A 15086-nucleotide genomic window follows, 5' to 3' on the forward strand; every position below is an offset into this window, starting at 1 on the left:
TCCCACCTCCCTAAGATCAACCAATCGTCTCAACCTTGGTGACCGAAGCAAGACATGAACGACCATTTTTTGGTTTAGGCTCGTCTTGTACGATTTCTCTATCCTAAAGAAGTACTTTTACAGTACATAGTTTTTCACACAAAAACACCCTTATCAATGTATTATCAGTAATGGCCACGGTGCTCTCATTATTTTAGGGTAATTTAATAAATTAGTTTGAAGTTTTTTTCACTCCTTTTATTATTTGAATCGTGAAAAACTAAAAACCATTTACTTTTTGCTGTATATTTTTATTCATTTTTGCCAGGAATATTTGTCACGAGTATTAGATTCAACAAAATTATTCACGGCGGCCTCCAAAATGGAGCAGTGAGAGGGGGATCCAGTGTAAGAATCTCCTACTCAGTGGACAATCCACAATAAGTTAGCATAAAACTGGAAAAACGAAAACTTTTCTGCATGGGCCAACACATGGGCTTAGTGAATAAGTTGTAACGACACTCAATTGTTTTGAGTTTGTGCAGCAAACTTCGTGCCTTCGTGGATTAGAGCTTCTCCAATGGTGAATGTGGATATTTCATATGTGGCATCACTTTTAAGAAATCCTCTAGATATAAAATCCTAAATATTAGGAAAAGATAAATTTTATCTCCAACACATAAAGTTTTATATCGCTCTTTTACTTATTTATAGGTACATGATTGGTTAAAAATATTTATATTTTTGTATTCAATGTTTTTTTCTAACAAAAGTGTGACTAGGACGGGAATACATCCTTTAAGTGAATGTCTAAAACTAGAGGTTCACTTAGAGGATGTCTAATTATTTTTTTGCCACATCATCCTCACATCAATGGGTTGGAGATAATTTTTTATAAATATGATAGTGTATCCTATGTGGATGAAGACTTTTTTCGAGTCCAAATCTGTTCACACTCCTTTAACTAGTGTATATTTCACATATTCTTCTGATTGGTTGATTATTTAACTGATGACCCCATTACCCTCCATGTTTAGAATCACGGCCCTCGTTACATAAATCCCTAAATTAAATCAAGGGTAGAGGTTAAAATGTGAAATATACACTCATTAAAGAGTGTGAATGAATTCACACTCACTTTTTTCTTCACACACATTCCATTGGAGAAGATCTTAGTAGTGTAAGCCCGCAAGATGGGGTTGTCTCGGTTTTCTCGTAAGCTGCTTGAAAACATTTGTCACTCAAATTTGTTGAGGGAAATACAGAAGAAGCAGTAGTTTTGTCTAGATGGTTTGTCAGACAGCTATGGTTTGATAATGAATTTGATTGGGTTTTCATCCCCTCTCAAGGCACCTCAGGGAACAGTGGGGGAATGCTTACGATTTGGATAACTCGGTGGTGGAGCTGTTAGATAGAAGAATGGGGATTAATTCAATTTCTTGTTTATTCAGGTTCCGCAGTAACGGATTCAAATTTATACACACTAATGTTTACTCACCATGTGAGTACAACATGCGTGAAGCTTTCTGGAAAGATTTGGCAGAAATCAGACTATGGTCAACTGAACCTTGGTGTTTTATTGGAGATGTAAACGCTGTTAGAAGTGACACGGAGAGGAACAGAGCTGGAGGTGATACTCGGAATATGAAATTTCTTAATGAGTTCATTCTGGAGCAGGAACTGGTTGATTTACCACTCGGTGGTGGTGCTTACACTTGGAGTAATAAGCATGACATACCGTTACTGTGCAGGTTAGACAGGTTTTTGGTGTGCTCAGTTTTTGATGCTAAATTCTCTACTTCAACAAAAACGGTGTTAGTGAGAACAATCTCGGATAACAACCCTCTTTTGTTGGAGTTAAACCCAGAACTTAAGAATTTCTCAAGTTTTAAGATAGAAAATCACTGGCTACATCATCCGGATTTTGTTAAGCAAGTGGAAATTTGGTGGAAAGTTATGACTTTTGAGGGCAGGCCTGATTATGTGTTGTTTCGCAAGCTTCAAAACTTGAAGTTTTTTATCAAGCCATGGAGCAGGGAGGTGTTTGGGAATGTGAAGAAAGAAGAGAGTGTTTTAACTGAGAAGATTGGAGTGCTAAACTTGGCAGAAGAGGTAGCTAGACTTAGTGACAATCAATTGGAGGAGAGGGTAAACTTACTGAGCAAACTTAATTCTGTTAAAGTGACAAGGGCAAGGATGACTTATCAAAGAGCAAAGGTGCAAGGATTTCGAGAGGGGGACAAAAATACTAGATATTTCCATAGAATTGCAAATGTTAAATGGCGTAGGAATTGTATAACTAAGTTGGAGGCGGCATGGGTTGATGTATTTAATCAGGAGGTGATAAAGAATGAAATTCAGAACTACTACACTGATCTGTTCACAACTAGGAATCCAGTTTCTCCTACTTTTAGTAATTTGCAGTTTAAGACCATTGATGCAACTCAACAGGCGTGGTTGGAGCGTCCTTTTGAGGAAGATGAGGTGTGGAAGGAAATAAAGGGTTGTGGTAATAACAAAGCACCAGGGCCAGATGGGTATACTTTAGAATTCTACAAAGCTTGCTGGAGTTTTCTAAAAGTAGAGGTGATGGCGGAAGTGAATGAATTTCATGGTAAGGAAAAGTTGGATTGGAGGTTGAATGTGGCTTTCATGAGATTAATCCCAAAGAAGGAAGATTCGGCTACAGTCAAGGACTTTAAACCGCTTAGTCTAATAAGCAGTTTCTATAAGATTATTTCAAAGCTTCTAGCGGAGAGAATCAAGCTTGTTATGCCTAGTCTGATATCTAGTGCGCAAGGTGCTTTCATGAAGAACAAGCAAATTCTTGACGGAATTCTTATAGCAAACGAGTGCATTGATAGTAGATTAAGGAAGAAGAAACCGGGGATTCTATGCAAGATCGATATGGAAAAGGCTTTTGACAACGTCAATTGGCCTTCTCTTTTCAGTATTTTGAAGAAAAATGGATTTGGCTCAAAGTGGATTAAATGGATCGAGTGGTGTGTAACAGGTTCACAATTTTCTATTTTGGTGAATGGTGAAGCAACAAATTTGATAAGGCCTTCAAAAGAGATTCGACAGGGAGACCCATTGTCCCCTTTTTTATTCTTACTGGTGGTAGAAGTTCTCTCTTTGCTACTCAATGAAGCGGTGGCGGATAACAGGATTGGGGGTTTTCAGGTGGTGGAAGGTGGAACAGTAATATCAAATTTGCAGTTTGCGGATGATACCATTATTATGATTAACTCTACAAGGATGGAGGTTAGAACACTACTTCTTATTTTGTTGATTTTTGAGGTTTTGACAGGTTTAAAATTAAACTTGGAGAAGAGCTCGATGACAAGTATAGGAGCATATGAGTTGGTTGAAGATCTGGCTTTGGAATTAGGCTGCAAAAGGGAGACGCTTCCTATCACATATCTAGGGATGCATGTTGGTGTTGGTAATAGGAATGCGGCTATTTGGGATGTTGTGATTGAAAGAATGAAGAAAAAACTTACACCGTGGAAGAGAAGATTTCTCAACAAAGTAGGTAGAGTAACTTTAATCAAAATTTCTCTTGAGAGCATTGCAGTTTATTTTGTTTCTGTTTATCATCTGCCAGTTTCGGTGGAAAAGTAATTGAACAGTATCATGCGTAAATTCTTATGGGGTGAATAGGAAGGGAGTAGAAAGGTGAGTTGGGTAGCTTATGAAAATATTTGCAAACCTAAAAGAAAAGTATGATTAGGAGTAAGAAGCTGAAGGAAGATTAATAGATCGTTATTAGCAAAGTGGCATGGGAGATATGTGAAGGAGACGACTGCGTTGTGGAGAAAGATAGTGAATGAAAAAACAGGTTCGGATGAGGCTTGTTTAGTTCCCTTGCAGAGAAAGGAACCAAGGGGGCGAAGTCTTTGGTACGGAATTCTCACAACCAATGCAGATTTCCATGAGGCAGTTTCGTTCCAAATAAAGAATGGGAAGAGAACCAGATTTTGGCATGACTTGTGGAACGAGAAACGGGCGTTTAAGGATAAATACCCTACGCTTTACATGTTAAGCAAACAAAAATTTGAAACAGTGGCAAATATGAAAACTAGGGTTTGGAATTTTGAGTTCGTTAGAGAGCTTAATGCTGCTAAACGTATTGACCTTTTGGAGATCAAACATGATTTAAGGAACGTCAATTTAAGTCAGGATGAGGAAGATATTATTGAAGGCGAGTACACAGCGAAGGCGTTATACAACAAGCTGATTGAACCGGAGGAAGACTGGGAGTTGGCAGATGTTGCAGTTAGTAAATATGCTCCACCGAAGGTGACGTTTCTTATGTGGGCTGCTATGCATAAGGCTGTTCCAACAAGGTGGATGTTACATCACAGGGGTGTGACAGTGAACTCTTTATTATGTCTTTTCTGTGATAGACAGGTTGAAACGCAAGATCATCTTTTCTTGCATTGCAGCTGGGCAAAGACAATATGGGATTTCTTCATAAGTGCTGTGCAGATGAAGTGGGTTTTGCATGCTGAATTAACGAGATGTTTGCAGAGCTGGAATCTACAGGGAGTTCCGAAGAAATTAAAGATAGTTTGACACTTAATCCCATTCACAGTGTGCTGGGAGTTGTGGCTGGAAAGGAGTAACATATATCATGGTGGAAGGCAAAAACTAAAGAGGAGTTGATTGTGGCGGTGCAGCAAGACTTACACTTGTGGAGCTCAAACACTGATATCTTTAGAAGTTGCTCTATGAATCAAATTTTGTTTCAGTGGGAGGAAATTATGTTGATGAGATAATCATCTGGTTTTGAGTTTTTTTCTGGGATTTGAAGCACTTATTGCTTCCTGTAAATACCTTGTACAGTTCTTTTCTTTTTAATATATCCCTTTTTTTCTCAAAAAAAAAAAATGATAGATTCCAATAGCATTGTCCGCACGGAGTTATGATGCATTTGTTTACTCATTTAAATTACCCTTTTTTAGTGGAAAATGATTTCCTTAATTTCAATCATACCAAACGATCCGGTAGTGCTAGCTTTAGTTACTATCATTAGGTTCCAAGTCTCTTCAGCAGATGATTGGTCACCAAGGTTGAGAATCAGTTATCTGAACGGAAAAACGTTTGCACCCATAACAGCCCGACTTGACCCGACTAAATAATGGGTCGGGTGGGACGCATCTGATTTTACCCGGGCCCGGGGTGAGTGAAAAATGCTTGAAATTTTGCATGTGAAAATTTTCTACAACCTAACCAACCCCATGAAATAAGTGAGGCGTGGGTGAAAAATGCTTGATCTCGACATACAACATCGCCGGAGGCAAACTCATCCGGACCAACCCGACCCGATGCGCACCCCTGTTAGTTCCCGAGAGACTTGTAATGTAAACCGAAAAAGAAGAGTAAGAGCAAAAAGGATTAAGGGATTCAGAAACTCTTTAATACACAATGAAATTTCCTCGACATTCTTTACATTTACAACAGTAAGGAAAGAATATATCAATCACTAGAAATCGGAAATTACAAACACAAACAGAGAAGTATATGTTAAAAATTAGGATGACCATTAATTTGTAATTGGTGGTCCTCTCTTAATACTATCAACGTTTGTAGTTTCATAAACAGGTAAACCATTTGAGTAAAGGCCTCCTATATCATAGTTCTGTAACTCAAACAAATCAGAACTTGAATCACTCTCTCCATCATATTCATCGTCAATCCAAATTTTGTCTTTCTTGAACAACCCGTTACACGGATTAACAGTACTGTTCCTTTTATAATTATTCTCTGATAACCCATCAATGAGTTTCAACTTTTCATCCAACCATGCTAAATCCATATTCTTTCTCTTCTCAGTTTCCAGTATTGCATCTTTTGACGAACCCATAGCAATACCATTATTGCTTACCACCTTTCTGTCAAATGAAGATACTTGTTTGTAATCCGAATTTCTTCTAACATCTGTGGCATGGGTTTTTGTTGCATTTTTGGCATGAGGCGGTGTTCGAAAACCTGAGCTCGAAGATGAATGCAGCGACTTTGAGTCTGACGTCCAAACACTTCCAAAATGACTGACACTACTTCTTCTTCGCATCCCTTCAACACTAGTCTCCTCTTGACGATCATTGGGATAATCTTTAACTGACTGAGATTTCTTCTTATTCCTCGAAGAATTTTGATTGAAAAGAGAATTCAAAAAGCTAGCTAGTCTACCACCAGGAGACATGGGTTGTTTATATTTCTTCTCTTTAGTTTGTTTTGAGCTAACTCTACGAGTACTATTCTCCAGGGTAGGATCAGGTAATTGTGTAGTATTTGTATTCCTCGCCATGCTTATATTCATATCTAAGCTCACCCTTCTTCCTCCTGGATCTTGTTTTAGCTCCTCTCTCATCGTCTTATGAGGAAGAGTAGTACGAGTAGCGGTCGTAATATTTGCACAACCACCATTGCCAATACTAGTTTCAATGCCTCCATAAAAGTACATTGTTGCATCAAAGACATCGAGTTCACCGGAGTCTTTTCTTCGGTGGGTCGATTTTTTGTAGAGCCTCTCCAGAGTGGCTTCTGAAACTCCTGTCATGGAGATGGAACTGAGAATGCTTGATGGCTATCGAAATTCTTACTCGGGTAATCTCGATTTATGAGAAGAGTTAGAAGGAGGGATATGGAAGGGTTTGTACAAGATATTGAGATATATATGTAGTAAGAGATCACAGTGAAATGCATACACTTATAGTGATGTATGTTTGGAGAGTTTTGAGTAGTCTTTTTAAATTTGTGGAGTGAGGGAGATCCCCACTTGATTTGAAATCATTTTATCTTTTGATTCTTTTTATAGTTTGAGACAGAGAGGGTGAGAAAGTGGAGGAGGAGACAGTTTATCATCCTTTCTTACTGTCAAAAAAGTTATAAACTAAATAAGAGAAAGAAAGATCATGTGTTTTGTGGATGTTGAGCAAAGTATATAAGAACTTTTTAAACTGTCTCCTTGGATTCTATGTTTAGCACAAGTGTGTGCATGTGTATGGGTGGAGGGATCCTGTAACTAGGGAGTTGGTTAGCTTGCTCAATGTATGAACCCCACAGTTTCCACGACCATGGCCAACAATTAATCTAGGCTCGTAATTATGGGCCTTGAAGACTAACTACCACGAATGGCGTTAATATATGAGAGCTGGCTTGCAAATATATTATTAGGCTTATTCCATTATTGTTGGAGTTTCAACAAAATGATGATTCAGTTCTTGTAGATTAAGTGTATCTTCGCGATCAGAATGTATTATAGGAACTTTGTACATGTGAAATTTTGAGATAATTATAAAGGAAAACAACAACTACTTTTTCACTTTATCTTTGAAGATATTTTTGGGTTTAGTTAATTGATTCTGTAGCTTGAAAGAGTAATATCCCATCACTTTGTGTTTGGTCTAAGTGGACACACCACACACCGTGTTTTGGATGTGTAGTAGGACCAATATGAGTGCCATATACTGTAGGTTTCAAGAGAAAGTTAAATCTTTCTCAAGCAAAAGTTTTACTGCTGTGAGATTTGATGGGGATTTCCCTGGTTGCATATATCATGAGACTTGACTTGAGATACATTTAAAGCTCTACATTCCTCTTCAACTAGAAAGCCTAGTTTTGCTACTAGGCCATTAGCTACACCAGCCATTCAAAAGAAAAAAAAAATATACCACATATTCCCATATGAGTCCACGAGAATAGAAGTAAGATGATTGAAGAACTTGCAATGTCCTTTTTTTCTCTTTACTGGAAAAACTTGTTATTGCATTTTGTTGGGCACCTGATTTATAGGTTGACTACATCTTCTTCCATCTCTTTCCCACTGTCAGCAAAGTAAACTGCAATACTGTAATGACTAGTAACGAATGCGTTTTGGTTGTTAATGAGGTGTTGGAAAAAAAATGATTAATTTGATCATTAGTATTTAATCAACATTTCAAAGTAGGCTTAGTGGAAAGGGAAGCTATAATTACAATCTTCAATGTATTCTAGTGTCGAGTACAACCGATAACACACTCCTTTTCGTCTATATAGGTAAGGGTTTCCCACTGGAAAAGTGGTGATTTCCCTATTTCCCATGTTTCCGACTGAGATTTTTTTTTTTTTTTTTGATAAACGGACATTTTATAAAAACTAAGAAGCTAAAGGTACATTGTTTAGATTACGGAGTCTAAGAATCCAAGCATCCTTTCTAGACTTATCCGGGTACCTGGAATTAATATACAGATCCTTGTGTCTATTTAGGATTCTAGCTAACTTATCCGCAACAAAATTACATTTCCTTTTAATAAAAACGAAAGAAGAACTAGGAAGAAACTTGTTATAATCTAAGGCTTGCTGCAGAACTGCTTTGGACCTCCAATCAACCGCAAAATTGTTCTTCTTCATACTGCTAATTACATTTTTGTTGTCATTGAGGAAAACTATTCCTTCATCTCCGAATCCTTGCATCCACTTGACAGCTTCTCTACAGGCTCTGGACTCTGCTTCTTCTGAACTTGAACACCATCTTGTGCCTCCCGAAAAGTCAAGAATGCAACTTGAATTATCAGTTTGAACAATTCCATAAGCAAATTTTTTTGTAGCATTCTGGAAAGCAGCATAAAAAAAAACATAAGATATGTTTCCGACTGAGATGGGATCCCCTATTTTCTCCGTCTAGAATCATGTTGTTAGGATATGGGGATTGGATCAGCAGTGGGACTGGTCTAGCTGGCTGGGTTTGCTCAGCAGAGAAAGCCCAGTTGTACTAAATCAAAAAAAAAACACAAAATTGGTTAAAAAGACCAAAATCAACACTTCCTGAGTGAAAAAGTGTAGATGGTGGATTTTCGACAAAGGATAAAATCGTAAACCCATAATTATACGAACTTCTGATCCAGCAATCAGACGCGAGTATCGAGACACGGGTCTCTGATCGAATCTCTGACTGAGAATACTGTCTCTCAGAGTACATGCAGATATGTAGTCTCTCGGCTAGGAAACGACATATCTCATGAATACTGAACACTTCAGTAATTACTTCTATATAGAATCACGAGATTGGACGGCTCTTAGACAGCCTGACTGCTAGTATAGAGCAATAACGTCTTCAGGATACAAACAATAGTTTTCCCTGACTATATAAAGGATATGACGCTTCAACCAGCTCATGTGCTCAGAATAATTAATGCTCCTAGACGATAGTACTAGTATAGAGCCATCAATTAATTATTTCTAAATTCTTGGATTCATCCACTGAATTTTTGAAAATATTCAAATATTTTCGTAATATTTCGTTACCTCAATCTATGGTTCTTCCAGCAGAATTCCATGGGTTAGTAATAAATATTCAACATACGGGCGCCTGAGTTACCTTCGAGTAAGTCCCGACTCAAAAGGTGCAAGTGTACTCGACGATGATGCACTAACAATCACCTGAACGCACGAACGAGTATTTCAAAATACGACGAAACGATGAACCTATGCAAAATAGGAAAGAAAATAATAAATAATAAAATATTGACCAAGGTGCTGGGGGACTGGGCCCACTGGCCGGCCGGCCATGCCGTGGCCAGTCCCATGCCAGTTTTATATTTTATCATATTTTTGTTATTTTCATTGATCTTATGAATATCCTTTCATTTGAACAAATATCCTTCGTTTTGAGGAAACTCCTCAGTTTCATGGTGTTTCCTTCGCACCAAGGAAATAATATAAAATTGGGAAAAATGTCGTGGGGCCGTGTTTATTGGCCAACCGGCCATGCCTTGATCTCGGCCGGCCCCACACCTCATGGTTCCTTATTATTTTATTAATATTTTCCTAATCTCATGAAAACTCCTTAATCTCATGGTATTTTCATAAAACCATGAAAAATATAATATAAAATTAGGAAAACTCGTGGGGACCATTCCCCAGCCGGCTGTCCATGCCCTAGCCGGTCCCACACGTCTCTTTATTTTATTATTATTATTTTAAGTTTCCTTGATTCCATGGTATTTCTCTCAAATTATGAAAATTCTTTCAAATCATGGAAATAATACACAAAAGTTACATAAAATTAGGGAAATGCACGGGACCGGGCCCCAACCGGCCGACCATGCTCAAAGCCGGTCCCACACGCCCTTATTTTATTATTTTAATATTATTTGTTTCCTTGATCCCATGGAAACTCCTTCACTTCAAGGAAACTCCTTAATTTCAACAAACTCCTTGATTTCATGATATTTTCATAAAATCATGAAAAATAATATAAAATTAGGAAAATACACCATGGGACCGTGGTCACTGGCCGGCCGACCATGCCTTGGCCTCAGCGGTCCCACGCCTCATCATTCCTTCATTTTATAATTATTTTCCTTCATTTCATGAAGTTTCCTCAGTTTCAGCAAAACCCTGATTTTGTCATATTTTCTCAAATGGTTGCTCAAACGCACGCCAGAAAATATCAAAATTATCAGGACTGAGACACAAACGTTTTGACGACGTGAGCATGTTACCTTGACCGACCAAGGTTGTCTCTTTGGCTCGCAAGGAGCCGGTCCCACGTATTTTCATGATTTGACCTCATTGCACGTATTAGGTCCAAAACTCCTCCAAATAATTTTGGAATTTTCATAGAGTGATCGTCATTCGATCCCGTGACCATCCAGGGACGGTTTCATGACCCCTTGGTCGGTCCCTCACCTCTTCATAATTAATTAGGTTTTATCACTTAAGGCTCAGACGAGCATTTTTCTAATAAATGATTCAACCAGCATTTAATCATTCTTTCATCAACAAATCACCAGCTCTTCAAGAGACCTTGGTATTTGCTCACTCGAGCATATGGGAGCTACATGGCCGATACATGATCCCATGTAGCCGGTCCCTCCTTCATTCCATGCTTAATTTTCAAATAAACCATCAATTGGTCATCAATTGATCGAATTAGGGTTTCTGAGTCCAAGGATCATAATTCCATATACAAACACCAATAACTTTACGACGATCTCATGATCAGTATTTTTATTAATTATGCTCGGTTCAATTACCAGTATGTTAAATTAATATTTTATCTTGGTCACGCTACCAATAATTCATCAAATGAGCAACATTTGCTCAGATGAGCAATATTTGCTCAAACCAAGGAATATTGGTTCAACTATCAATATTCAACAATTCATCGAATGAGCAATACTTGCTCACCTTAACTATCAACGTTTACTTATGAATCATACATCTGTCTCAACAGGCACGTTCAATTCATGAGTCTCATGACAATTTTGCAAGATCATGTTCAACTCAGCAAATACATGGACTCATCGTCCCATAAAGTCATGAAGTCAACAACTGACTAATTAACCACGAGACGTCAATCGTGTCACATAGGGGGATATTAAATAGGGTTTTGGTCTGGCGGTCTACTGATGGTATTTTTCAATGATGTTGTAATAAGATGATTCGTTCACTCAGATTTCTTGAGAATTTGTTTTAATACTTAATAAAGAAAATATGGAAAAATATATATACACAATTTGTCACAAGATGAAGAGACGCTGAGACGCGGGATTCCACTACTTTTCATATTTTTATGGTTCAGTCATTAACTCTAGACAATATAGCTCAAACAAAATAAGTTGTGACTCTAGTTCTTTGCCAAAAATAGATTTCGTAAAATATTATTTGTAAGTTAAAAGCATGACGCATCTAAAATATTTAGAACTAAGCATGCGGCATCTAACAAAATAACAAATAATAATAGAAATCATAAAACAATTAAATCTATGGAAAAGTCAATAAAAGAATTAATTCATTTACCATAATCATGAAAAGTTGATTCATCCGTTGTCCCAGTGATGGGGTCTAGCTCCGCATGGTGAAAACACACTCATTTCATTGCTTAAAAAGGTGTTTGCAAGGAGAAAAGGTATAAAACAGGGCCTTTGTAACAATTATAATTGTGACAGATACAACAATAAACTGTTACTGACGTTGTAGCTTCTATGTGTCGCAACCACTGTAGCTATACGACCCACGGCTAAGTGTCGTTGTCACTATTGGAAAACGGCTGTCCTGGTAAGTCTGTTCTTCATGTTCTTCAGCTTTGCAGCAGCAGAATTGGAGTTTCTGCAGCTTGATTTTTCGACTCTGTGGTGCTCTATTCCTCTCCCAAACTCTCCATCCCCCTCTACAACATCCCAGCAGCCCATATATACTGGACAACATCAAAAATCTTCGATCATTAATCCGAATAATCCTCATTAACTCTGCCAGCTCCGGATTATATTTTTATTCCTTTTTCTTCAATGCATGCGTATATTGGAGGCTTACACACGCCATACTCGTTGATCCTCATATCAGTCGGAGCAAAACACTGCCTATCCACATGCCAGCTACCCAAAAATATCACCAAAATCCCGAGAATAAAGCCACCGTGTATGACTGCCCTGTTTTACTTCTAACAAATTCTCCAGTCAAATCTAGCTGAACTGAACGACTGTACGACGTCTGTTACACTCAGAGGAACAAACCTAATCAACTTCAGTCGTTGAATCTCCTTAAAACTCCTCCAAATCCAAAACAGGGATAATCGGGTTTTTAAAAGAAAAATACGCAAATCCCTGACTTCTTCAATCTGAATCTCCAGCCAATTATAACTCAGAACGTCGATCATACCATGCCTGTTAAGCCTAAACAGGTCTTCCCATGAAATTTCATCCATTGAGTCTCCTTCAATTCTGCCCAAAACGCGAACCCTAAATTCTGCCATTGATGCACATAGTTTCCCGCCAAACTGAAAACTCAAATGAAGGGGACGACCTCCCCCTAACAGAGATGGGGGTGTGAATAGCAGTTGGTGCCCCTGGGGTGTAAATAGTAATTAGGGTGCCCCTTAGTAATTGAGGTGCCCCTTAACCAAAGTGAGAGTCCGCATAGCAAATGTCCTCAGGGGGTGCTGTAGACAACTTTTCGAGCCGATTTTTCCAAAAATGTTTGTTTCCCAAAAATGCCTACAAACACATAAAATACCAAAATTAGTACAAAATTGAGTGCTAACAATATAGAAAATTGAGGACAACTTAGACACAAAAAAGTGTCTATCATCTACGGCACGTGTGTTCATACACACGATGGAATGTGAGCAAGTCGTGCAATCAGTTGAAGGAGTTAACAAAGTAGTGGATCGAAAATCGACCAAGTCTCCGCACGATGAGCAACTGGTTTCAAACACGATTTCCATTTCCCCACTCTTTGATTCCATCAACTGTCACACTTTATGGGATCATGGTGTCTACAATTCCAGCAATATAAATAAGTCTCTGAATCATGATTGAATATACAAGAATCTTACGTCAAACAGACAACACGAGATTAACAACTCAACATCTGAGTAATCACTCTCAACAGAGATTCAATCATTCAGAACTTATCTTATTCAGAATACATAACACACCTACAATCTTTGATTACCATTGATTCCACACATTTCTCAGCTTCCCTCCTACAGATCGACCCATCCTCTCTTGTGACCGAATTTACTCCGGAACGGCCATTGTCTTGGTTTAGGCCGGAGTACTACAGATTGATCTCTCGAATTCAAAACACTCCCTTCTTGCAGTGCATCTATATGAGGTTGAACATTTCACTCGGTTCAAGGAGTCTCCTCCGTACGGTCGTCTCCTTAATTCCGTAAAAACCAGCAAATCGTTTAGCCCCATCTACAGATTGGCGACCACAGTGGGTGATCATTCTCTCGGTTTCAATCTCACAACTCCACAAGATGGCTGGTCTTAGGTCTGGGTTAGTCACAAGTTCCAACGCAAACGGAGCTAGCACTAGCAACAACAACAACAACGACAACGAGGATATCCCGGGAACGATTCCGGCCTCTAACACTGACGGTGGTGATGTTACTCCTCCTCACGTCAACGCGGAGGGTCATCCTTTTTTCGGCCGACACCCTGAGGAAGTCAGAGGAAATCCACCACCTACCATTGTTGATCCAATCAAAGTGCAAGAGACTCTTGCAAAGAATCAAACAGATATGGCTACAACACAGAAGGAGCTATTTAATCAACTGAAGGCTCTCACTGATACAATGTCAGGGAAGACCCAAGGAAAAGGAAAAGAGAAGGAAAAATCCTCAGACGCTTATCCTGAGGTAATTCCGATTCACACAGTAGATGATGATGAAGTCTGCAAAGCTGCGGACGATTCACCGAAGGAGTCATCAAACTTCATCGCTCGGGAAGATTTGGAACGCCTTCTGGAGAACCGTGGAAAAGACAAGACCCCACATGTACATCGTCACCAGCCTCCATACCCTTCTGCTACGCAAAGGATTCCTCTTCCAAAAGGTTATATCTCTCCAACCTTTACTTTGTACGACGGAACCGACAATGCTCGGGAACATGTTTCTCGGTTCCTGAAAGATTTGGGTGAACATGAGCATAACCATGTTGTTCGCCTCAAAGAATTTTCAAAATCCTTGAAAGGCAGAGCATACACCTAGTACAACAACATCGCACCAGGAACTATCAACAGTTGGGGAGAAATGGTTAATGCTTTCTATAGGAAGTATTTCTTCGTTTCAGAGCAAATTACCCTCTCTGATCTCGGAAGGATGTTTCAAAAGAACAACGAACATCCTAACGATTATGTGAAAAGGTTCAGAGTTCAAGCGTTGGATTGCCATGATCCAAATGTCACGGAGCAACAACTTGTGGACTTATGCATCAACGGAATGATTCCAGTCTACAGAGCTTTATTGGAGAATCTCAGGTTTCATACTTTCTCAGAACTCCATGAAGCAGCCAAGAGGTCGGCAACCACTGCACCTGCTCTATTAGAAAGGATTAAGGCTGCAAAAGCTGAAGAACCATGAGAGGCTAGAGGCAGAAGTAGACGTTTAATCAACAAACAATACAACCTTCAACCTTCCACAAATGTTGTCGCGGAAGGGATCAAACGGAAAGCTGAACCACAGCGTAAGCATATTTCCTCGACCCCTTTAAAGGCGCAAAAGAAGGATAACGTGCAAGCTCCTCCTCAACACACGGAAGATCCAGAAGCACCTGATTTCCCTTGCTCCATTGAAGAAGTTATCGAATTGCTGGATGCTTGGATTCAAGATG

General features: G+C 38.9%; 2 protein-coding genes across 2 annotated transcripts; one reads left to right on the forward strand and one right to left on the reverse strand.

The window, feature by feature from the left end:
- Positions 1 to 4053: 4053 nt before the first annotated feature.
- On the forward strand, positions 4054 to 4557 carry LOC113279153. Its single transcript, XM_026527858.1, has one exon. The coding sequence runs from the start codon at positions 4054 to 4056 to the stop codon at positions 4555 to 4557; it is 504 nt and encodes a 167-aa protein (XP_026383643.1).
- Positions 4558 to 5389: 832 nt separating this feature from the next.
- Positions 5390 to 6749, reverse strand: LOC113277506 (protein BIG GRAIN 1-like E). Its single transcript, XM_026526586.1, has one exon. It carries the CDS (start codon positions 6542 to 6544, stop codon positions 5528 to 5530), a length of 1017 nt encoding a protein of 338 aa, XP_026382371.1. The 5' UTR covers positions 6545 to 6749; the 3' UTR covers positions 5390 to 5527.
- Between the last annotated feature and the right edge of the window lie 8337 nt (positions 6750 to 15086).

Source organism: Papaver somniferum, chromosome 5 (assembly GCF_003573695.1).
Source record: "Papaver somniferum cultivar HN1 chromosome 5, ASM357369v1, whole genome shotgun sequence".
NCBI lineage: Eukaryota > Viridiplantae > Streptophyta > Magnoliopsida > Ranunculales > Papaveraceae > Papaver > Papaver somniferum.

Bases quoted from the DNA above. Each gene is read 5' to 3' on its own strand.
- LOC113279153 (XM_026527858.1), top strand. From the start codon at position 4,054: ATGAAAACTAGGGTTTGGAATTTTGAGTTCGTTAGAGAGCTTAATGCT.
- LOC113277506 (XM_026526586.1), bottom strand. From the start codon at position 6,544: ATGACAGGAGTTTCAGAAGCCACTCTGGAGAGGCTCTACAAAAAATCG.